The 23,835-nt window shown below is 40.8% G+C and overlaps 1 protein-coding gene across 2 annotated transcripts in view; it reads left to right on the forward strand.

The window, feature by feature from the left end:
* TRPC5 (transient receptor potential cation channel subfamily C member 5) overlaps positions 1 to 15,618 on the forward strand; it is a 490,145-nt gene extending 474,527 nt beyond the window's left edge. For both annotated transcript variants that reach the window (XM_068251108.1, XM_068251110.1), the window contains exons 8-11: positions 3,644 to 3,853; positions 4,044 to 4,085; positions 6,132 to 6,221; positions 13,618 to 15,618. In XM_068251108.1, coding sequence (XP_068107209.1) covers positions 3,644 to 3,853; positions 4,044 to 4,085; positions 6,132 to 6,221; positions 13,618 to 14,325 — 1,050 coding nt within the window. In that variant the 3' untranslated portion in view covers positions 14,326 to 15,618. The remainder of the gene's footprint in view (positions 1 to 3,643; positions 3,854 to 4,043; positions 4,086 to 6,131; positions 6,222 to 13,617) is intronic.
* Positions 15,619 to 23,835: the final 8,217 nt, after the last annotated feature.

Genomic DNA, 23,835 nt, shown 5'->3' on the forward strand with positions numbered 1-23,835 from the left:
TAACTACTTGGGGATGGCAGGCTCTGGACTCTTTAAGGACCAGAGGCTTTTTTTTTTTTAATTTAGTACTTCCTGATCGCTGTGATTGGCTCACAGTGATCAGGAGGTCAGGAGCCAATGAGAAGGCTCCTGACCGAGTCCTGTGCCGCCAAGGATGCACAATCGTGTCCTGTGCACAGGAGACTCCAGCATTAACCTGCCTGGCGTTCTATTAAGATCGCCAGGCAGGCTGCGGGAGGGTTTTTTTTTAATAAAAAAAAAACTATTTCATGCAGCCAACTGAAAGTTGGCTGCATGAAAGCCCACTAGAGGGCGCTCCGGAGGCAATCTTCCGATCGCCTCCGGCGCCCAGAATAAACAAGGAAGGCCGCAATGAGCGGCCTTCCTTGTTTTGCTTACATCGTCGCCATAGCGACGAGCGGAGTGACGTCATCGACGTCAGCCGACGTCCTGACGTCAGCCGCCTCCGATCCAGCCCTTAGCGCTGGCCGGAACTTTTTGTTCCGGCTACGCTGGGCTCAGGCGGCTGGGGGGACCCTCTTTCGCCGCTGCTCGCGGCGGATCGCCGCAGAGCGGCGGCGATCAGGCAGCACACGCGGCTGGCAAAGTGCCGGCTGCGTGTGCTGCTTTTTATTTGAGCCAAATCGGCCCAGCAGGGCCTGAGCGGCAGGCTCCGGCGGTACTGGACGAGCTGAGCTCGTCCAGACCGCCCAGCAGGTTAAACTACACCGCAACAGGTTTAGGCAGCCACAGGTGTGGCATAGTTTTAACATGCGGCGGTACAAAACTGGTTAATCATTGCCACAGTATGTAACAGAATTCTCAGTGGCTGAGGCAGGGACATAGCTGGAGACCTTGGGGCCCCACAGCAAAGTTCTGATTGGGCCCCCCCCCCCCCCCCACCCACCTTTGTGCCTCTCCCTTACATACAAGTTTTAGGTAGCAAGAAACTCTCCTCCAACCCCTCAGTATCTATATCTGTGTACCCCATTATCGCTGCTGGCCTTTGCCACTGGGCCCTCCTTGGCTATGGGCCCCATAGCAACCACTACGGCTGCTACAGTGAGCCCTATGCCACTGGACTGAGGAACGAAGGAAAAGGGATGGAGCCAAAACTGTAAATTGTGTGTGGGGGGGGGTTAAAGGAAAAGATACATTTTTTACATATGAACATTATTGATTTGTGTCATTAACTCCTCTCACAGGAAATTAAGTAAATTGACTTTGGTTCCACTTTAAAGAGTCCTTGAGGCTAAATTGACAGAGCCTGTAATGTCAGGCTCTGTCTGAATGATAGAGGATGGGGAAGGTCGCGGGGTTAAATACTCACCTGTCCTGACACCTTCTCTGCAGGCAGGTGGCCTCTCTGTTAGAACGGGCACTGGAGATTTTTTTTTTCAAATTGCGTCTAGGGCTCTGGCCACACCCACCTGTGTGGCCATGTCCCGCCCACATCTTTAGTCCTGGCAGGTGCATCACTGTGGAATATTTGTTTACTGAGCGTTCTGAAGCCAGTAGAAAAGAAACTTGGTCTTCCAGAATGTACTGGGAGAAGAATTCTGCATAGCTAAACAGCCTAGGCTACACAACACAACACTAGGAGGATGGGGTCACATACCAATACACAGCAATATATGCATATAGGAAGTGATTCTTATGCTTAAACTATGAATATTACCATAAAAGTGGGTGTCCTAATTTACTGCATTCTACTATATATCATTACAGTGCCTCTTAGGACCGCTATCGTAAAAAAAAAAAATAGTAAAATGTATAATATATCATATAAAATGCATATTTGTCCAAGACTAAAATGCACTATGAATTGCGTTTTTTGCTATGCTGCTGTCACTTACAGCAGGTAGTAAGTCCATCTCCTCATAGGAGATTCTCAGTATTACCTTTATTCTTTACAAAAGCACTCCCTGGAAAGGATGTATACAAAGATATCAGTCGGCTTCTCTACTCATACCTATACATACACTCATGCATTCCCACACACAGCAGCAGCCGCACCCACCAATGACAACCCCACCATTAAGATTAGATACAGGACTGATAGCAAGCTTTTCAACCTACATAGGCTCTCTACCAAAAACAAGGCCAAAGAGGACTATTTATCAAATGTTTTATCTATAAAACATTCAATAAATTTATAACACCTTAGTGAATTAAAAATTAGATTTTACCCATGAGGTAAATTATCAAACGTTCGATGAAGTGTTTGATAAAGATTAGTGAATTGAGGCCAATGTGGTCTGCCATGTATCTACAATCTCCTGCAGAGAGCCCAGGTCAGGGAGCATGTTCGTATGTCAGACTCGTGTCTCCCCAAGAGACTATTGTACGGTGAACTGGCCAAAGGAAAACACACACGAGGTGGGCAGAAAAAGTGCTTTAAGGACACGCTCAGTCTCTTTGAAAAGCCTTGGCATTGACCCGGATTGCGGAGAAAGCTTAGCACAAGATCAACTCACCTGGCAAAGCTGTATCAGCAAAGGTACTACCTCCTATGAGTAGAGCAGGATTGTAGAAGCATGGAAGAAGCATGAGCTTGGCAACTTCTGACCCAACGCTCTGCCAACCATCCCAGCAAACCACTTGTGCCCTACATGCGGCAGAGCTTTCTGAGCCTGCATCGGACTGATAAGCCACTGCCAGATACACTGTACGCAGTCAACCTCCTAACATATACATTACTGCCATGCTACTCATTTGATATGACCCGCCACAACCGCCGTCATCGGCGCACGCCGGGATCCTCAGGACATAGACTCTGCCATCTCTATGATGGCAGAGTCATGTGAGCCAGTCAGGAGCCCCTTTCATTGGTTCCTGACTGTGCGATTGCCAATGAAATCGGCTCCTGACTGGCTCACATGGCTCTGCTGTCATAGAGACAGGCAGAGCCTGTGAGCTGCGGTGAGAAACGTCAGGTTTGAGCAGCGCGATCGGTGGGGTGCAACAGAAATGGCGAATGCTCGCTGCGGACGGTGATTGAAATCTACGCCCTGCCAGCCGAGAGCCCACCAAAACAGGGCGTAGATTTCAATCACCTTGGTCCGAAAGTAGTTAATTTATTCTTTTGTAGCCAGTCACATAACTTTTGATGCTCTGTCTTGTTTGTCCAGCGAGCATCATCTAAGAGCCAGCTATAGAAACCACGCCCTCCCTGCACTGCATATGCCGCTTTCCTTCATTCATCGCAATGGGAGAGGAGTTGGATGGCAGCACAGCCAGGTCCCTCTCTCTAGTCCTAGATGGAAAGTTGAGTTGCATGGCAGCTTGACCACACCCCCTCTCAGACAGTGATGCCCTTTGCTGAAGCTGCATAAGAAAATCATGCTGTGTGTTGAGAAATGTTTCAGTATTTAGCACATTTTAATACATAGGGCTTATTGCATTATTTTGGGTGTCCAGAAAATCTGTAGATGGACATAAGCTTTAAAAGCACAGGATCAACATGATCTCCTGGAAACTATTTTTTTTTTCTTTTAGAGAAGACATCCGTGGCCTTTATACTGTCACTATAAGCCACCATTCATTAATATAAGCATGGAAATGATTTATCAAATAATTATGGTTTCATCTGTAAAGAGGTCCTGTCTAACAACCTGTCATTTTTTTCTGATTCTCTCAACAGGACCATGCAGACATTGAATGGAAATTTGCAAGGACAAAACTGTGGATGAGTTATTTTGATGAAGGTGGCACCCTGCCACCCCCATTTAATATCGTAGCCAGCCCAAAGTCTATATGGTATCTCTGCAAATGGATCCACTATAAGCTGTGCCCACATAAAAAAGCTGAAGAAGACCTCCAGAAACAACACGAGAATCTGAAAACCTTTACTGTAAGACATGATAACTACTTCATATATTTCCTCCTTATAAGTTATTCATGGGGAGCAGTCACACAAGCCTGGCTGGCTTTTAGCAGCAGAGTCCTGCTGTTCGGGGACCCCAGTTCCACTCTCTAGAGAGCTGACAGGGGACCATGCACTGCTGCAAATGACTAATTAATAAATGTTTTTCTCATTGCAGGAACGGCATGCTGACAACCTCATTCAAAATCAGCACTATCAGGTGAGATGCATTATTAGAAGAGCTGTATCTTGCTATAGTTTGACTCAAAACACTTATGACAAGCTAGCAGTAATAGTCATTACTTTACAGTACATTCTGTCACAAGGCTCCAGCAGTGACACAATAAATTATGTATGTCTTCTCTGCAAATGTTGGCGAGTCACTTTTTGGCATTCTTCCTCTTTAAAGATGGTGTATGCACTTGCAAGTTTGTGTTCAGTAAAAAAGAAAAGAAAAAAGCAGTGTTGGGCAAGAATGACAAGGACAGTGACAAATACAATCCACTGTGGAGGAGTTCTGTCAGGCCACTTTCACACTGGGATGCTTTCATTGCATTGCGTTACCGTATTTTACCGCAGGGTGACACTAAAGCAATGAAAACCTATGGGACATTTCATACATGCCGCAGTGCTATGCGATGCACCGAAAGAATTGCATTTGACGCTAAAGTAACAGCGTGTTACTGGCCGACATTATTGGTGGCGTGCGCGACCAGAAGTCATGTAAGTCTATAGCGACGGAGATATTTTTAATGTGTTTGAGTTCACGTTGCAGTGCGCATGCACGGAAGCGTATTTTTTCAATACAAAAACGCTGGTTAGTAGTGTGAAACTGCCCTCAAACATCTGACTGTGTAAATGGTTATAAAACATTGTTGTGCTGTGGTAAGATGTTGGTAAACTATTTGCATGATTGCATCAGTGCAAGACTCAAATCTATGAGCCATAAGTATGTTGGCGCTCCCCTTCCATATATGTCAGTCCCCTCCCATAACATGTGTAGTCCACTCTTCCATGTGTAACATCCATGTATGCAATCCCTTTCTTTCATATACAACTCTCTAAGGCACCAGCTTCCCTTTTCCATGTGTTGCTCCCCATTTGTAGCCTTCTCTTTCATATGTAGCAACCCCCAATCTCAGGTCCAGGTGCCCCACCCCTGGACTGCAGCCGCCCAAGGCCTGGGCCTTTGAGGCTTTTTCGGAAATGGGGCCCCCCTAATGTTGGGAATCACTTGTGTTTCCCCAAGTGCAAGCTGGGATAGAATTTTGTGACAACATACTGCAATAACTGTAGCCATGAATGGGACAAGATCATGTGCTGCCTATAAATAGCATGTTCTAAAATGAAACAAATGGATGCATTTATGAGGAAATTAGAAGTGAAGATAACCAAGAAAGTCGAGGAATAGCCTTAGCAATCAGTAGACCGCAAACTGTATATTCTATTTATTCAAACTGAAGTATAAAACAAGAATTCTCAAAGATGTTTTCATATGTTTTTTCAATGCTTTATAAATGAGTTCTTGGAGTATTCTGTGTAATATAGTGTCTTGCTTATCACTCGTATTGCTTGTATCCTAACTTGATCCACCCTAAACACTGGTAGTTTTAAATATGTCTATTTCTGGGAAGTGAAAGAACAGGCACAACCCCCCCCCCCCCTAACACTCCCCACACCCCATCCCCCGCTCACAGATCAATTCATCTTTGTTGCAGGGAAAGGCAACTACACAGGAATTATGATGAGCAGCTGTTTGGGTCCTGAAAAATAGAGCTTTAATTCTATAATTTACACTTTCAATTTTTTTTTTAAATGCAAGGGTGGTGAAGTTGGAAGGAGGGAAAAAAATGTTATGGTAGGCTTTATCAATTACTGGCTAGAGGCAATAGAAAATACTTGCATGGCATAGATAGGGAGATAGAGGACGATGATTCTGCTAGGGCAGTGGGAAATAGCTGGTTTTGGCTTCCACCTCTGGGCCAAGTAGCCTTCAACTGAACTAGATAGTGGCTCTTCATATGGTCATTAGTACCCATGGTGCCCAGGTTGTTAACTGCATTTGCATGGGGTTAAACTGACTTGCATGTTCATATGGTTTTCTCATAGTAGTTTTCCCATCATGCTTTGCACAAATGACAACCATTTAAAGTGCACCAACTTTTTATGTAAAGTAAAAACTACCTCATCCACAACTTGTCTGTCTTCACATGCAGCTCTATGGGTATCTAAGATGTCTAATGTTTAATGACTTTTTCCAATTCAGGAAGTTATCAGGAATTTGGTGAAACGATATGTTGCAGCAATGATCAGAAATTCAAAAACCAATGAAGGCTTGACAGAGGAAAATTTTAAGGTATGACATTTGCTTAGCTTTTACCAGGTTTTGGATAATACATTTGCAGTGTGTATACATATATAGTAAATGCTTATTTATTATTTTACTTTGTGGTCCATGAAGAGGAGCCTCCAAAAGTGAATTAGATTTTCATTTTCTCACTTGCAGAAGATACTGTGGCTAGAGAATAAGGGAAATGTTCCCCTGCATATTAACACTCTAGGTGAAGTATAATCTTCCCCTCTCTCTTGAGAAACAATAGATGATTTTGCATTGAATGCCTCTCAGATGTTACATGCAGCTCCTTCAACCAGCAGATAAAATATGGATCTACTATTCTGTTTCTACCCAGGTATACAAGCATTGTTTATATTAGTTAGCCCTGGGCTTTGCAAGAAAGCAGCAATACCAATTAGGAAAGAAAAAATAACAGTGGACGGTACACACCAATAACCAACAAGAAGTCAATAAAGTGAAAAACGATATAAATTTTATTTATCAAAAAGTAATTAAAATGCTCAGCCAAATGCACAAAGCCCTCCCTAAACGGAACACACATGCATCAACAGCCCCCCTTCCATACAACTCATTCATTCAACCCCAAGCATACCATGTCAAGGCAAGATACCATTGCCATGTAAAAAAAAAAATGTTTATATATAGTGAATGAGCAGCTTCATTGGAAAAAAATGGAGGGAAGGCTCATCAAAAAATGTCAATGGACTCAAAGAGTTGTGGCCTATCATGAATGTAAGCACCTGCTCACCACATAATAAGCAACCAGAGTTTTTGGCATGAACTGGAGAGTTAGTTACATGAGCCAACATGCAATTGGTAGATGGAGAAGAAGCAATTAGTGCAACAAGCAAAGCGGCAGGGCTAGGTCATGTAAGACGCAGGTCTCACAGATCCTGAAAGCCTTAAAGTGTAGTTGTAGTTCAGTCACAGTGTGCTACAGTCCAAACGGACTTTTAAGTAAATCAGCCTCCATAAACATGTAAGACAGTCTGGACTCTGGATAAAGCCTAGATGGCCAGCATGTAATCAATGTTGTAATGCAGGACAGTGTATACGTTAATGGAAAGATCTTACCCACAGACACTTCAGTTGATCCTACTTGTCATTTCTTGCAGAGTGTAGATGATGCTGGTCATGGATGTGTGCAATGTTGCAGGCACAAAGCAAGGTGCAGTTCGAGGGTAGGGCAACGCTGGAGCTTGTGGTGCAGTGAGATGGCCAGGCGGCTGAGCAGGAATGCGGTGTTGCCACTTCACAGCTTTGCAAGAAAGGCCTTCATGCAAGGACATACATTGGAGATTCATACCCAGGGTCAGATTTACCATAAGGCACTGTAGGCCCTTGCCTACAGGAGCCTGATGATGAAAAGGCAGCTTACTCCCCTCCCCGAGTGCCTCCCTATGCAGAGTCCTCAGCAGAGCGTAAATAGAGGTTACTCACTCTGCTCTCAGTATTCTAGTGACGCGGTATCCCTTCAACTAACAACTAACCTAATATTTGGGGGTCACCTCTGGCTACCTAATGCTAAGGGGCACCTGTAGCTACCTATGCTGGGCAGGGGAAGTAGGGAAGAGAAGCCAGCTGGGCCAGCCAGCACACTGGCGGTGCAGCTTGGTGTTGGTTTGTAGGTACATAAAGGGTGAAGTCTGGGGTGCCAGAACATCTGTGCCTATGGGCTCCAGTATTGTAAATCCGGGCCTGTACGTACCCAACAACTTGTTTAAAATTACAGCTCTTTCATCTTTTCATGGAGAACTGCTGTGAATCTACTGATTTTGTGGTCCAATCGACCATTCGATTCGATAATTTAATTGAATCGGATGAAAATCGATGCCGAAACAAGCATGCATGCATGATCAATTATTTGAACGAGTTTGGGCCAAAAGAAAAATAGTTTTAATCAACCCATCTTCTGAATGGACCAATAATAAGAAGTAAGTACATGAACTTAAAATATGCAAAACCTACCCAAATTTTCTCTTGATCAGTACAACAGTTAAAAACCATAACTGATTTTGCCCTTATACATACACATTTATTTTAATTGTTACACAGACCAAACAAAATCCGCACATGAATTCAACAGTGTAGATACCATTCATTTTGGCAAACCTATTTCTTCACTGAAAGCATCAGCTGCTTATGTATTTTTTTTTAATGTTCCAAGTTTAGCTTGCCTAGTTTTGTGACAGGTGTAGTTTAAGTCAGACACTTAAATCCCATGGGAAGCAATTTATCCTCTGCAATCCTGGCCTTCACACCTCAATATCACTGATGAAAGTGTCCTGCTGTTTTGGAACCTGCTATTTCCGCTCTGTTTATCCGCATTTCATCAAGTAATGATCTCATAAGTGTGGCTAATAAGCATATGTATACTTTATATGCATATACTGTGTGGACTGGAGGGTTGAATACTACTTCATGTAGAAATAACAGCCTGTAAATGCTGTACAAAGCCCTTTATTGTGAACATTTATGCATTTTTCTCTACTTTTAATTTTGTTTGTGAAGAGGATTTTTAGTGAGCAATGCTAAGATATATTATCACACCAGGAAATGCAGGTGAATAGCATGTCTGAAAATTCAAAATAGGGTTGGTAGGAAAGGGGAGGAAGTGTATACAACATTTAGGATTAGGAGGTTAGGTGTGTGTGTGTGTGGGGGGGGGGGGGGAGTTAGGACAAAGTGTAAATGTAAAAGGCCATCATTAAGAGATATGCTATATAATAATAGGCAACTGTCACTGCATACAGCAGGGACAGGTGTCTCTGTGTACAGTGGCTTGCAAAAGTATTCGGCCCCCTTGAAGTTTTCCACATTTTGTCATATTGCTGCCACAAACATGAATCAATTTTATTGGAATTCCACATGAAAGACCAATACAAAGCGGTGTACATGAGAGAAGTGGAACGGAAATCATACATGATTCCAAACATTTTTTTACAAACAAATAACTGCAAAGTGGGGTGTGTGTAATTATTCAGCCCAATCAATACTGACTAATATGAGTCAATACTTTGTAGAACTACCTTTTGCTGCAATTACAGCTGCCAGTCTTTTAGGGTATTTCTCTACCAGCTTTCCACATCTAGAGACTGAAATCCTTGCCCATTCTTCTTTGCAAAACAGCTCCAGCTTAGTCAGATTAGATGGACAGCGTTTGTGAACAGCAATTTTCAGATCTTGCCACAGATTCTCGATTGGATTAGATCTAGACTTTGGCTGGGCCATTCTAACAATTGGATATGTTTTGTTTTAAACCATTCCATTGTTGCCCTGGCTTTATGTTTAGGGTCGTTGTCTTGCTGGATGGTGAACCTCCACCCCAGTCTCAAGTCTTTTGCAGACTCCAAGAGGTTTTCTTCCAAGATTGCCCTGTATTTGGCTGCATCCATCTTCCTATCAACTCTGACCAGCTTCCCTGTCCCCGCTGAAGAGAAGCACCCCCAGAGCATGATGCTGCCTCCACCATATTTGACAGTGGGGATGGTGTGTTCAGAGTGATGTGCAGTGTTAGTTTTCCGCTACACATAACATTTTGCATTTTGGCCAAAACATTCCATTTTGGTCTCATCTGACCACAGCACTTTTTTCCACATGTTTGCTGTGTCCCCCACATGGCTTGTGGCAAACTGCAAACGGGACTTCTTATGCTTTTCTGTTAACAATGCCTTTCTTCTTGCCACTCTTCCATAAAGCCCAACTTTGTGCAGTGCACGACTAATAGTTGTCATATGGACAGATTCCCCCACCTGAGCTGTAGATCTCTGCAGCTCGTCCAGAGTCACCATGGGCCTCTTGATTGCATTTCTGATCAGCGCTCTCCTTGTTCGGCCTGTGAGTTTAGGTGGACAGCCTTGTCTTGGTAGGTTTGCAGTTGTGCCATACTTCTTCTATTTCTGAATGATCGCTTGAACAGTGCTCCGTGGGATGTTCAAGGCTTTGGAAATCTTTTTCTAGCCTAAGCCTGCTTTAAATTTCTCAATAACTTTATCCCTGACCTGTCTGGTGTGTTCTTTGGACTTCATGGTGTTGTTGCTCCCAATATTCTCTTAGACAGCCTCTAAGGCCGTCACAGAGTAGCTGTATTTGTACTGACATTAGATTACACACAGGTGCACTCTATTTAGTCATTAGCACTCATCAGGCAATGTCCATGGGCAACTGACTGCACTCAGACCAAAGTGGGCTGAATAATTACACACACCCCACATTGCAGTTATTTATTTGTAAAAAAATGTTTGGAATCATGTGTGATTTTCATTCCACTTCTCACATGTGTACACCACTTTGTATTGGTCTTTCATGTGAAATTCCAATAAAATTGATTGATGTTTGTGGCAGTAATGTGACAAAATGTGGAAAACTTTAAGGGGGCCGAATACTTTTGCAAGCCACTGTAGCTGGGTCCGTGCTTTTTGCTACTGCGCATATGCGCAACACGGACCCAGCCTCACACAGGCAGGACGACAGGGATGGTGCCAGGCGGGCAGCCGGGTGTGCTGCGGGTGCACGCAGGCGTAGACTGACCTACCCAGTTTTTAAACGGGCAAAGGTCACTAGTGTGTGTATATATATATATATGTATATGTATATATATATATATATATATATATATATATATATATATATATATATATATATATATATTGGGAGAATTAAATCCTCCAGTGTCTGTGTATAAAAGATATTACTTTAGGCTCAGTCTAAGGTACACATGTACCATAAGTGTCCCCCTTGTCTGGATCAAGCTTGATCCAACACCTCTTCCTCTAAGACTGTTCTCAACAATTCTAGTCTTACAGGAATCACAGTTGCATCTAGATTGGGTGAATTACCCTACATGTATATTTGGAATGATTGATACGTGTTGGATTCAAACTTGACTCCTTGAGGACAGAATTACCAGGACGCAACTTCCTAAAAGTTCTTGTATGCACAAAGCCCTCCAAAGGAAGACCCCTAAGGGTAGTATCCATATGATTTATCTCAGAAGTATGGAAATTCAGAGTAAAACATACATTTCATAAACTATCTTTAACATGCTCCAGGGCAGCCAGAAACGAACTACCCTCAGGAAACTGCTAGTTAATTACATATAGCCATGTATAGTCAATGCTTGTACCTTATGTGCTTCCTAGTATGTGCTGTGGCATTCCCATAAATTGGCCCTAGAATACATAGACTGCAGGATACATACATAGACATAGGATTATGGTGGGGATTAGATTGTGAGCTTCTCTGAGGGACAGTTAGTGACAAGACTATATACTCTGTATAGCGCTGCAGAAGATGTCGGCACTATATAAATACTAAATAATAATATCTAATGATCTTCTGTTTTAGTTGTGGAGTGCTGTATTTTTGGGCGGAATGAATGGGTCCCTTTGGCTAATTCAGCCTAGTCAGTGCTGTGCTTAAATAGGAAGCTAAGGCATCGATTCATGAAGCTGTGTGGCTATTGCAGCGCAAGCTTCATGACAGCAGCGGAACCTAAATCTAGGGCTGCGCGCTACACACGGTCGTGCAGTGTGGAGTGCCTTCCTTAGTTACGCACGCTGCTTACATAGCAACAGGTGCTCCTTTGAAAGCCAGGTGCTGCTGTGAAGTATCGTGACCGTGGTACTTCACTAGCGTGGCTGCTATTATGTTAATTAACATAGTAGTGGCCATGCTAGTGAAATTTCACGGTTGCTATACTCCACAGTATCACCCGGCATTTAAAGTATCGTGCGTTGCTATGTAAGCAGCATGCGTAACTAAGGAAGGCACGGTACGCTGCACGACCGCACTTAGCATGCAGCCCTGGAATCAGGTTGGCTGCTAACATGGACCTTGTGTTGTTATAGCAGCGCAGCTTCATAAATCATGACCAAAATGTTTAGCATTTTGGTCTGTACTTTTTAAGGTTTGCTCCAAACATCTATGATAATTTCTTGGAAGAAAAAAAAAGATAAGATTTAACCTCCTGTCTTTTTTAATGCCACTATGATTTATTTTAATACTACAAAAGACCATTTTTTAACACATTCAATTGTTAACATGGCATGCAATGATATATATTAATATAACTGATCTTTATTATTCAGCCAAGTCACAGAGGGCTATTTGTAGAGCTTCTACTATCCATCTGCATTTATTGTATAATGACATTTCCACAGCTTCTCAAAGCATTGGGAGATAATGTGCAGGCAGCAGCTTATGTGTTGCTCTGCTGCTTAGCTAACGTTTCACTGACCCTTAGAGAAACTGACACAAATATACTGCAAGTGCTCTGCATGTAGCATTTTGGGAACAAGTGCAATCGCAGAAAATTGCAGCAAAATTTCAATTCAAATTGACAATTGCATTTTGCTATTACAAGTGTGAACAGGGGCCTAAGCCAGATTTATTATTGGACTATGCTGCAGCTAAGCATGAGGATTCCCAAACTTTATTAAATCCACATCTGACTTTTAAGCATAAACCATATGTGGGCAGAGTTCCCTCTGAAAGTAATACATAAAGGTATCCTAAATCAAGTTGTAAGCTCCTTGGGCATGCTGCAGATTTTTCTCAAATGTGCCCCACGTTTACTCCAGCAAATGAGGAAATAACCATGCCATGGAGAAGACTACAACATACAATATCAAGCAGTTGAAACTGTCAGATTTAAAGGTACATACTGTGTTCACTACAGTTACAAGAGGTGCTGAAAACCAGTTATACGCTCACTAAAACTTCTTAGAAGGAGACATAAGTTCCACATATTGCAACACATTTTAGCAGGGACATCATGTACAGGCTGTCTCATGTCCTATCCTATCTATAAAAAAAAATAGAACCAATAAGCTTGGGTTGCCCAACTATGTCCTCAGAGACCATGACAATTTTACAGGTTTGGGATTCAAAATCACAGCCTCCAGAACAGATCAGGAGACCCATCGTATATGCAGATAATGCTTATGATAATATGGTAGTGCATATTTCAGGCTCTGAACTGCAAACTGGTAAGTATACGCTCATCCTTTACACATTATATAAAAAAAAAACAACAGACAGGGCCACCAGTTCAGCATCATTGTTTAGAATGCAAACTACTGTCAACGTTCGAAAAATAATTCTAATAGTTTGTTAATAATCGACTAGTTTAAAAATAAATATGGAAAATGTAGAGAGTGTCCAAACAAAGAAACCATTTGCAGATGGAGCCATTGCCTTTTGACAGTATGGGGTAGTGTAATCAAAGTAATTTTTCTTGTTACTTTAAATAAAATTGGGCAATTTGTAAGATTGTCTAGGTAATTCTGGATAAAAGTAATTTCAGTTATTTTCACCCAGCAACGAATTGTTCACCAACCACAGATACATGATACTTGCACTGTCCTATTGTCAATTATTTGTTATTTTTTTGCAGGAATTAAAACAAGATATCTCCAGCTTCCGCTATGAGGTGCTTGATCTCCTCGGGAACAGAAAACCTCCAAGGAGAAGCTATTCCACCAGCAGTACAGAAGTATCACAAAAGGAAGAAGGGGCTGAAGAGAAACCCAAGTCAAAGAACGTTTCTTTTAATACGGCCAACAAAAAAAAGGATTTCAATGTCTCAGCTCTCATTAAAACTATGTCTGGGATTGAAATAGTGGATGATGCACCAAAAAGTAATGGTATTAACAAGCGTTCATTTATCAGGAATGGAAACCAGCTCCAAAGGCTTTCAAGTTCTAAAAAGGAGTCCTTCAAAAGACTGGGCTTACTTTTCTCAAAGATGAATGGACATATGCCAGAACCACCAACTGAACCAGTATATTCCATTTCTGATGGACTTATCCAGCCTCATTCCATGTGGCAGGACTTAAAACATAGTGAGCAACAGTCTGAGTGCTCTAAAAGTGAAATTAACCTCAATGAGGTGAGTCAAGATGGGAGTATTGGTGGACAAAGTCATGATCATCCTCCGATTTGTTCCAACTCCCTACACTGTGCTTCCGACCTCTGCTCTTCTAATACAAAGCTCATAGACTCAACGGAGGATGTGTTTGACTCCTGGGGTGAAACATGTGACATGCTCATCACCAAGTGGAAAGATGGGCAGGAGGAGCAACAGGTCACCACAAGACTATAAGATAATTATGTAGAACTGCTGTACTTAGCAAAAGATAGATTTGTAACAATTTTCTTTTACAAAGCATTAAGGTAGGCACCCCTTCCCTTTCACATGGATGAGTGTGAAAGTCCATTCACAGCGATCTATTTTGCAATATTTTTTTACCATTTTTGTTTGCTTTTTATATCAAGGCTTACTAAACTGTGTCTAAGCTTTCATGGTAGTATTTCAGTAGCAGCAGGGCTTTCAGACTACTGAAGAACATTATGGGGAATGCCAAGCATGTGCAGGAAGTCCTTCCTGCACTGTCTCCAGTATAAAAGCTTGTCCACTGATGTACGCCCCCTGCCGTTTACCCAGAACTTTGACTGATTTTTATCTGGAAAAAAAACATGATTTTTTTGTACTGCAATATCCACCAGCAGCATGTGGGATTTTGACATGTTTGCACAAAAAACTTAATATCAAGATGGCTGTAGGTAACAATAGCATAATTTCTGATCCATCATCCCCTCAAAGCACCTTTTGCTTTAATTAGGCTACTATTAAAAAGGAGACCTTAACTGTCCAAGATGGTCACACAATGTAAATGAGAGCATTTACATTTCTGTAGTAGTCTTTGTGAAGTTGAAGTTGCAGTCTATATCTTTGCAGCAATGTTACATAAAATTACCAACAACAAGGAAGCACGTATGTCCAGTTTATGTTTTTCATAGTTAGTAGTGAAAGTAGATCTGAACCAATTATGCAAATGAACCCCAGCAGAGTTTTTTTTTTTAGCACAGGCCCATATGGGTAATAAAAAAAAAGAACAAAAAAGTCCCAAGGCTTTAAACTATACAGAACCTAAAACTCAGAATAAAAGGTGATGGTCAGTCATCTACTGGCTTCTTGTGACAGAAGACCTCGGGGTCTATCACCACAAAAAATGTCCCCCCAGCTTAAGGGCCCATTTATGTGCTTGCACTTAAAATGTACGTATGTTTGCATTGGTTCATAATCTTGCATGTGTTAATTATTTGTCCTGACCATATATTTTTCTTGGGGAGGGCACTTCAAAACACATGCGGATGCAAAACACAGAAAATGTATGAACTTAAATAGTAGTGTACTTAACATGCTGTACTATCCCTCCCAGGGGAACATGCAATTTTTTTGGAAGCTGAAACTTACGGTAACTACAGCAAGCAGAATTATTTCCTAAATTGTGATCTTTTGTTTGAGAAATAAACAATTCCCTCAACTCTCTACATTGCAAGGATTTTAGCAAAGAATGTTTCAGATCTTTGTTTTATCTTTTGTTAATATCGCTTATGTCATTATGTTCAACACTCACAGAAATTCAGGTTCCCTAAAATGAAAAAACAAAAACAAAAAAAACCCTTTCAACTTAATTTTAATGTGATTAATTTTAATCAATGGCAACAGTCTTATATTGAATTAGTCACAGAATATAAACCAGTGAAGATTGATTCATTCTTATGAAAGCTTTTCCCAAAGTATTACATAAATGACAAAATCATAAATGAGAAAATGTTACAAGTTCTCGAACATTGTTGACTATTGCACCAGTGGCAGGCATGGGCTGTGGCAGAATCTAAGCAACTACTGGTCTTCACCAGAGAGCACTGGAAGGGGTAATTTGCTGCCACCCCTAGTGGTTCATAGACTACTTTACTGCTAATAGTCACTAGGTTATGGCCCTTGAAATTGACCACCCAATGAAAATTAAAAGAGAAGCTGTCATGGGTAGAGTACATACTGTGGGTGCAGGTTGATGCCTGGAGGTGAAGTCAAGGAACAGCAGAAGATCAGGGCATGCAGCAAGCAACATAGTCGGGAATCTCACCAAAGGTCGAGGCAAGTGGTAAACAATCATGGTCAGAGTAAAAAACAAGAAGTTTGGTGTGGCAGAGATCAAGGAGAAGTCAAACTAGCCAAGATTTCAGCTAGAAATCAGGCAGATAACAATAAGTTTCAACAACAGGCATTGACACATTAGATATACAGAGAGTACAGCAGTGTCGTGCTGCCCGGCCAAATCTTGTATAGATGTGTCAAGATGCCCACTTCTTGTGTGTATGCACAGGCTTACCAACTATGCATCTTCATATTAAAGTTCATGTTAAAAGTTGGTGCATTTACGGAATGCAGGGAAAACATTGCCCCTGCACATTTCTACTCCCCAAAAATCTTGAAAGTCCGCATCCTGCAGTGTGCACATGCCCAGGAAAGCTCTCGCTACCCAGAAGCCACCAAGCAGGTAAACCAAGACAGCAAACAAATCAGATCACTACAGTTTATACTGTGTATTTAGCAATAAATGGTTATGTTTAAACAGAGGCATTAGACAGGAGACTGAAGGAGGTGTGCATTGTAGCCAATGAGATATGAGAATTCTGATTTGGACCATAGTCACGCTTTTTCTCCATTCAAATGTTATAATTAAAATCAAATTGGCTGCAACTTCTCAGCTATAATTTTTTTATGTTGCTTTCCCCATTAATTTATAGCATCCAATGAAAAAATAGTTTAACCAAAATCGGACCCAAGATAAAAAAAAAAATCTTTACAAAATGTACAACTCCTTAGATTAGACGTAGCAAATCAAATCATTATTCCAGCAACTAGAGATGCTTGTTTTTCTGTAACCACATTTTATTGAAAGGCTTTGTATCACCTGCCATGCCAAGTATACAAATTCTAACTTTTTATGGTTAAAGTGTCAGTGTATATCAGTATACTTAAAGAGGAACTTTTACTAAGGATTGAACTTCATTCCAATCAGTAGCTGATACCACTTTTCCTACGATAAATCTTTACCTTTTTTCAATCAGATCATCAGGGGGGTCTGTATGGCTCATATTGGTGAAACCCTCCCACAGTGTGATGTCATGACCATGGTCCTGACAGTTTGCTGTCAGTGAACCTTGTAGCATTGTGGGAAAATGGCTTTTTCCAACTGCCAAGCAAGCAGTATGTTCCTCTGTGTATAGAATTCTCAGTAATGAACATTCCCTACAGATCACCTGGCAAAACTAAAGATGTCACCACCAGTGATAAATTTCACAATGTAAATCAGAGAGAGGAAAGACTCTACAAAAAACAAACACTGCCTATTATATAGATTAATATTTTAAACAATAAGAAAGTATATATATATTTTAAGTTATTTTCACTGCAGTTCCTCTTTAAGTGCACTTAAAATGTCTTAAAACGGGACCCTGATAAATAATGCAAGCACACTTGCATGCATCTTAAAACAATTAAGTTGGGCAGCATACAGTTTTTAATGTATCTCCAACATCCAATATGATTTGAATTCCCCTGATCAAAAATCAATCCCAAAAAACTGATGTGCTGACTTATGATTGTCCCCACTGCTTTTGCAGTTGTAAATGGATTCTCAGCACTTGCTAGTTTGTAAACAAAATCCGTAATACATTATTTTACATATGGTATACATTAGAAGAATACGTATATAAGTACAGTAACTATTAAAAGATGTAAGTTAATGTATTAAAAATCTGATCATCACACAATGGGTTACTTTCTCTATACCCCAGTAAAAAAAAGATTTACCAGTCTTTGAACAAATTGCATAACGTGTTACATAATTCGTATTATACTTGCAACTCCTGCATTACTTGTATAACAGATAATATACTGTAAGTGTTGCATGTATAACATGAGTTATGCTACCTACATAACGTTACATAATTTGCATAAGGCCTGGCAAACCTTATTTGCACTGACTGCACACAACGTTTACCAGGATATAGTGGATATATCCCAATGGAAATGTACTTGTAAAATGGCTGCTATGGCAACTACATTTCTTTTGTACCAAATGAATTTCATGATTTTGACTGCTCTGGACCACTCACTGCTCCACGTTGGCTCAAATGTTCTCTGTATTTGTATTGATAAATCAGCATCATTGTCTTTATGTAAAGGAAGGCATAGACTTGCATGCTCGTTTCCTATGAATATGAACGTCTATATTAGCTGTAGGCATTGCACTGTTAGTTTAATTATGTATGGGATTATGATGAGGTTTTGCCATTAGAGATCTGACAGCCATGGATGTCTTGTGAGATTTGAAGGTATATATAGACATGTCAGTGGTTCCCCAATACTGACCACAATGGCAGGACAGCAAACCTCAGATGTTTTGTGGTGCCTTTACAGAAACTCCTTGAAGATTTGTGTATCTGCAAAGCTGGGAATTCATTGAAATCTAGAAATGTGTGGTTCAGCTATCTGCAGACCAGCACTAAGGGAAAAGGTGGATTGAATTGGGTCATCTATGTTTAAAAGTAAACTAACTACATTGCAGACAGCTTGAGATTCTTTTCACACTGCTAATTTATAACACATATCTTACAAATTACACAGGTTGCAGTACATTAATCTGCATAGACTTCTGGGGGTCCTAACTGGAAAACCCAGCCATTCCTGCATGCTGGGAGGCACCCTCTGTAACACTAAATAAAGGTCCTTTCACAATTATATGACTGCAGAAGCATGCATTTAAAATAGTTTTATTGCATGCGGTATGTCATGCATTCTTACGTGCATTATGGCATGCTTAAATGCACATACATATTTTAGAAAGAAAACTGTGATAATATATGTTGATGCAGCTAAGCACTGCTTCTTAAAGCATACCAGTACTTACAAAGCACAGTTATGCAAAATACCACATTCACCTGCTTAATGCTCACTGACTCCAGTACTTTCTCCCGCCTTATATGCAAAAGCCAAGACACTACTCCATCCATCCTGGGCCTTTGTCTACTTTCCAGTAGGAGGAAGTAGACAACTCTCCATTAAAATGGAGTCAGGGTACCTGCTTTGTGCATTTAACACCAGAAGCTGTGGCACCAAAATGCCCATTTCCTATTCTGTGGAAATTCTGATTACGAGCAATGCCAATTTCCGATTTCCATATTTCCAATTTTCCGATTTCTGTTTTCTGATTTCTTTTTTTTTTTTTTTTGTGAAAAAAAAAACATTCTGCATTCTCTGATTGGACCAATGCTTCTGAGTCGACGTAAAACGGATTTTCACAGAAATATCTGAATACCAATCTGGAATGCCGATTTCCATTTTTGCAAAAAAAATTAGATTCCACGGAATTGCAGTCAGCATCCCGACGTGGTACTGAATGTCTAGAAACAACATCAAAAAAGAGGAAATAAATAAAGAAATTAAAAACCATTTAAAAGAGCAAGTTTTGGCTTCGCTCAAAAATGTAGACAACTAGGAACGAGCGAGAATGTCTTGTAAAACATCCTGCAGCATGCGGAGGGCAAGAGCGAGGTATGAGGAGCTTAACTCACCTGGCCATTGCCTGCATTCCGATGCATTTTATGCTGTGTTCCATCTTTTTACGTTTCCACCTTCTAAGCCAGAACTTTTGATCTGAAGGTAAGGAGATGGAATGCAGCATAGAACGCATTGGAATGAATGCGGTGTCTAGGGAGTTAACCCCCTATACCGCACTCTCACACACTGCAGGATGTTCTTGTTTTTTTGAGAATCTTCTCACTTCTCCCTGTAGAGACAACCAATGTGGCTAACAACAATTTACTGTATGGAGCACAGACTACACATTTCGCCAGAGTAAACCTGGTTCAAGTCAATACTGTGGCTGAAGTGAAAGAAGCTAGAAGTTTTGGAACACTCAGTTGTTCCGAAGCATAAACAACAAGTTTTTCAGACGATGCCAGGGTATGGTTGGGGGGGGGGGGGGGGGATAGTGGTGGGAAAAGGGAGCAGGTACCAAGGAGTGTGTGTGAGCAGGTAGCTGAGGAGGGGCATTTTCAGTGACTGTATTTTGTAAGTTCTTTTATCCTTTAACTGCACGCATGTGTTAAGGGCCCTTAAAGAGAATTAGAATTTAAAAAAAAACAAACCAAAAAAAAACATCTCTATTCATGAGACAATCATTGGCAAGCAGGATATTTCAGGTCTAGCAACCAACATTTTTGACTAGGAATGGGTTACCTGAGAAAATGTTAAAATTCATAAATGATCAGCAACTGACTTAATCACTGCAATTGAGTTACCTGTGTGGTACAGCCCTTAAAGTGATACTATGTACAAATTCTGTGAGGTAAAACAAACCTGTGATAGCATTGAACTGGTTAGTATGTTATATTTCTTACATTTGTGGCTTCAATGTAATTTTTCTTTTCTCTGAAATTGCCTTTTTTTTTCTTATGTATATGTACATAAAATGAGGCTCAAGCCTGAGTTTTACATTGTGCATACCCCATGCTTTCTTACTAACCTGCTCCCATTGGCCATGTTTTGTCACCATCTCTAGTTATAGAACATTGGTAACAATGTTAGCACTTACATTTGTGGCCCAGGGTCTTGTGTATAGACAATATTTATGCTTATTGCCGATAGCAAGCAGACATATTTTGTGTTTAATTTACAAAAATGAATTGTAATTTGGAAGAGGAAAGCAGGACTAACATTTCAGGGGAATAACTAGCTCACATACATTGAGGAAGGCAAACACAAGACACAGACATGTGCTTTTTTTTTTATCGATGACAGAGTGGAAACCTGAATTAAATAATCTAAAGTCCTCAAATAAGAAAAAAGAGCAGGCATGTTCTTATCATCCATTACATCCATGCATGCATTCAACTTATTAAAGAGAACCCGTGGTGGGTTTGAAGAATATTATCTGCATACAGAGGCTGGATCTGCCTATACAGCCCAGCCTCTGTTGCTATCCCAAACCCCCCTAAGGTCCCCCTGCACTCTGCAATCCCTCATAAATCACAGCCGCGCTGCTGACAAACAGCTTGTCAGAGCTGGCTGTGTTTATCTCTATAGTGTCAGTCTGCTGCTCTCCTCGCCTCCTGCAGAACTCCAGTCCCCGCCTGCATCCCTTCCAGGGACCGGAGCTCTGCAAGAGGCGGGGGAGCAGCTGAGACTGACACTACAGATGTAAACACAGCCTCACAGCACGGCTGTGATTTATGAGGGATTGCAGAGTGCAGGGGGACCTTAGTGGGGTTTGGGATAGCAACAGAGGCTAGGCTGTATAGGCAGATCCAGCCTCTGTATGCAGATAACATTCTTTAAACACACCTCGGGTTCTCTTTAAGCACAGTTTTGACACAGCTTTGCTTTAAAATTCACTAGCATTAACAGGCATTCCAATATACACTAAGAAACTCAGATACAGGGCAGTACTTGACACCGAATTTGAAAAAATTCCAAAATGTATGATAAAATAAGCTTGTAGCAAAAAAAAAAAAACCCAGTATAAATGAACAGACATTGAACTTAGGCAGGTTTCATGCTTATCAGCATGGAAAACGTGAACATTTTTTGCATGCAAACTTTTCAGACTCTCTGTCGCAGATGTCTGTGTTTTTTCACCATAGCTAAAAGTCAGTGAAACATTGCATGTGATCTATGTTGCATGATGTAAGGTTTTTTTTTGCAAACATAAAAAACACAAATTTTATTTTGCAATTTTTAACAGAAATATGAATTTCCGTCAACTTTCATTGCATGAAATCACGTTTTTGCAAATTTGCATGGGATTTTTGATAACTGTGAACCCTGCCTTTGTGAGCAGTTTTTGATTGTAAAAGCAAGAAACACCAAGAGCTCCAATAGTGTAATATGTACTGGTAAATGGTTACTAGATAGAGTAAATATTAATACTCACAAACCAGGGTTACCTTTAGGCAACCACTGTAAAGGTAGGTGGGGAGATTTTCCTGACCCCACTCAGGAATAAGAAGTCGCTCACTGTAGATGAGAAAAAAAGGGGGTTCAACCCTCCACCCAGGGTGGACTCAATATTATGCAGGAGAACAGAGGCGCCAAAAGGATAAAAGGAAGCTAAATAAGCTTAAAAAACTAATTATTGGTAAATAGAGGAGGTAGTGGTGGACAGAGGTGCCTGGCTATTCTACTGACCACATATGCTATTGCTCCATTGTTAATGCCTGATGAAGCGGGATCAAACCTGCGAAACGCGTTGCATATTTGGAGTTCATAAATAAAATATGTTGACTGTCTTTACTACAGTCGTTGTGTGTCTACTTGCAGGAGGTAAGTCCACCACTACCTCCTCTATTTACCAAGAATTTGTTTTTTAAGCTCATTTAGCTTCCTTTTATCCTTTTGGCGCCTCTGTTCTCCTGCATAACAGTTTTTGATTTTAGTTCACTTTAAGCAGAGAAAGTATCCCAAGTCCTAGGACTCATTTACCTTGGCAGGGAGAGGGATGGGAAGTCAGTCCTGTGTAAGTTACTCAACAGTCTATGTAAATTGATCTCAGATCAACATGCAATGTAATGTAATGCAGATTAGTTAAAAAAGCTCCACCTGCTGGCTACAATAGGTAAATATTCATCATTCTTAGGGAATGTTTCATATTTACTTATATCAAACATTTTAAAAGTCTATTTTTATATTGAACATAAATAATTATTAAAATGTGCAAACAACACACTACAGATTTTCTTTAAAGAATGGATCTTTAGTGTTTGGTTCAGGAAGTGTACAAAGTCATCCTGGAAGTGTGAATGCATCCAGTAGTACTGTTTTGTAGAACACTTGGGTAAAAATTAGGTTTGCAAACACTATTACCATATATCTGCATGAAATACCAATGTTACGACTCATTTCTTCTTACGTACAGAATTGTTTTGCAACTAGAAATATTGACCACCTGTTAACGTAATTCATTAACCCAGAAGGGATGTTTCTCAGGGTGACTGAGCCTTTGCCAAAATAAGATGCAGATTAAAGATTTCAATAAATGCACCATTATTTTTGGAAGATAATGTTCTTAGTTTGTTTTTATTTTGAACATGATTGCCAGCTGTAACACCAAAGCAGTAATATGTGCATGTATGTGACTGTGTATGTGGAAACCATTTATCCACACCATCGCTGTAGTCTGCAAGTGTTTTATACTGCAGACCTACTATACATAAATATTATTGGTCCCTGGCTAAAAATTGTCCTCTTTCCCCTCAATTCTGGTTTTAAAAATGTGAAAAGAGCTATGTATTTTTATGGAACCACACGGAGTATTTTACCAGCTATTTTTGCCAGTACATAGTGATCACTAGCCCATTTCCACTGGGGTCGGCACTTGCTCTGATGGGAGTATGCATCCATGATGCTGACCGTCTGTTTTTTTCCCCTCACATGGGAATTTGTAGGCAGCCTATTGATGAATTGCGTGATTGTATGTACAGAGTAAAACATATCAGTAACCAGGCTTTTTTTTTATTTTGCTGCCTGAAGCAGTTAAGTTTCAGGCATGCAAGTGACAGCATCTGTCTTGTCTTTACCTTACCTTGGGACTACAGTAAACCTCACTAATAAGCAAATTACAGCCATAAAAGTTTTCCTAGCAGAATACAACTTCTGAGGGCAGGGGAGAGATAGAAAAAGATCAGTGGTTCCTGTATTTTAACTCTGGGAAACTTAGCAGACGCCATTGAGCAGAGACAATAAAACATTCAATCTACT

Source organism: Hyperolius riggenbachi, chromosome 8 (assembly GCF_040937935.1).
Source record: "Hyperolius riggenbachi isolate aHypRig1 chromosome 8, aHypRig1.pri, whole genome shotgun sequence".
Classification (NCBI taxonomy): domain Eukaryota; kingdom Metazoa; phylum Chordata; class Amphibia; order Anura; family Hyperoliidae; genus Hyperolius; species Hyperolius riggenbachi.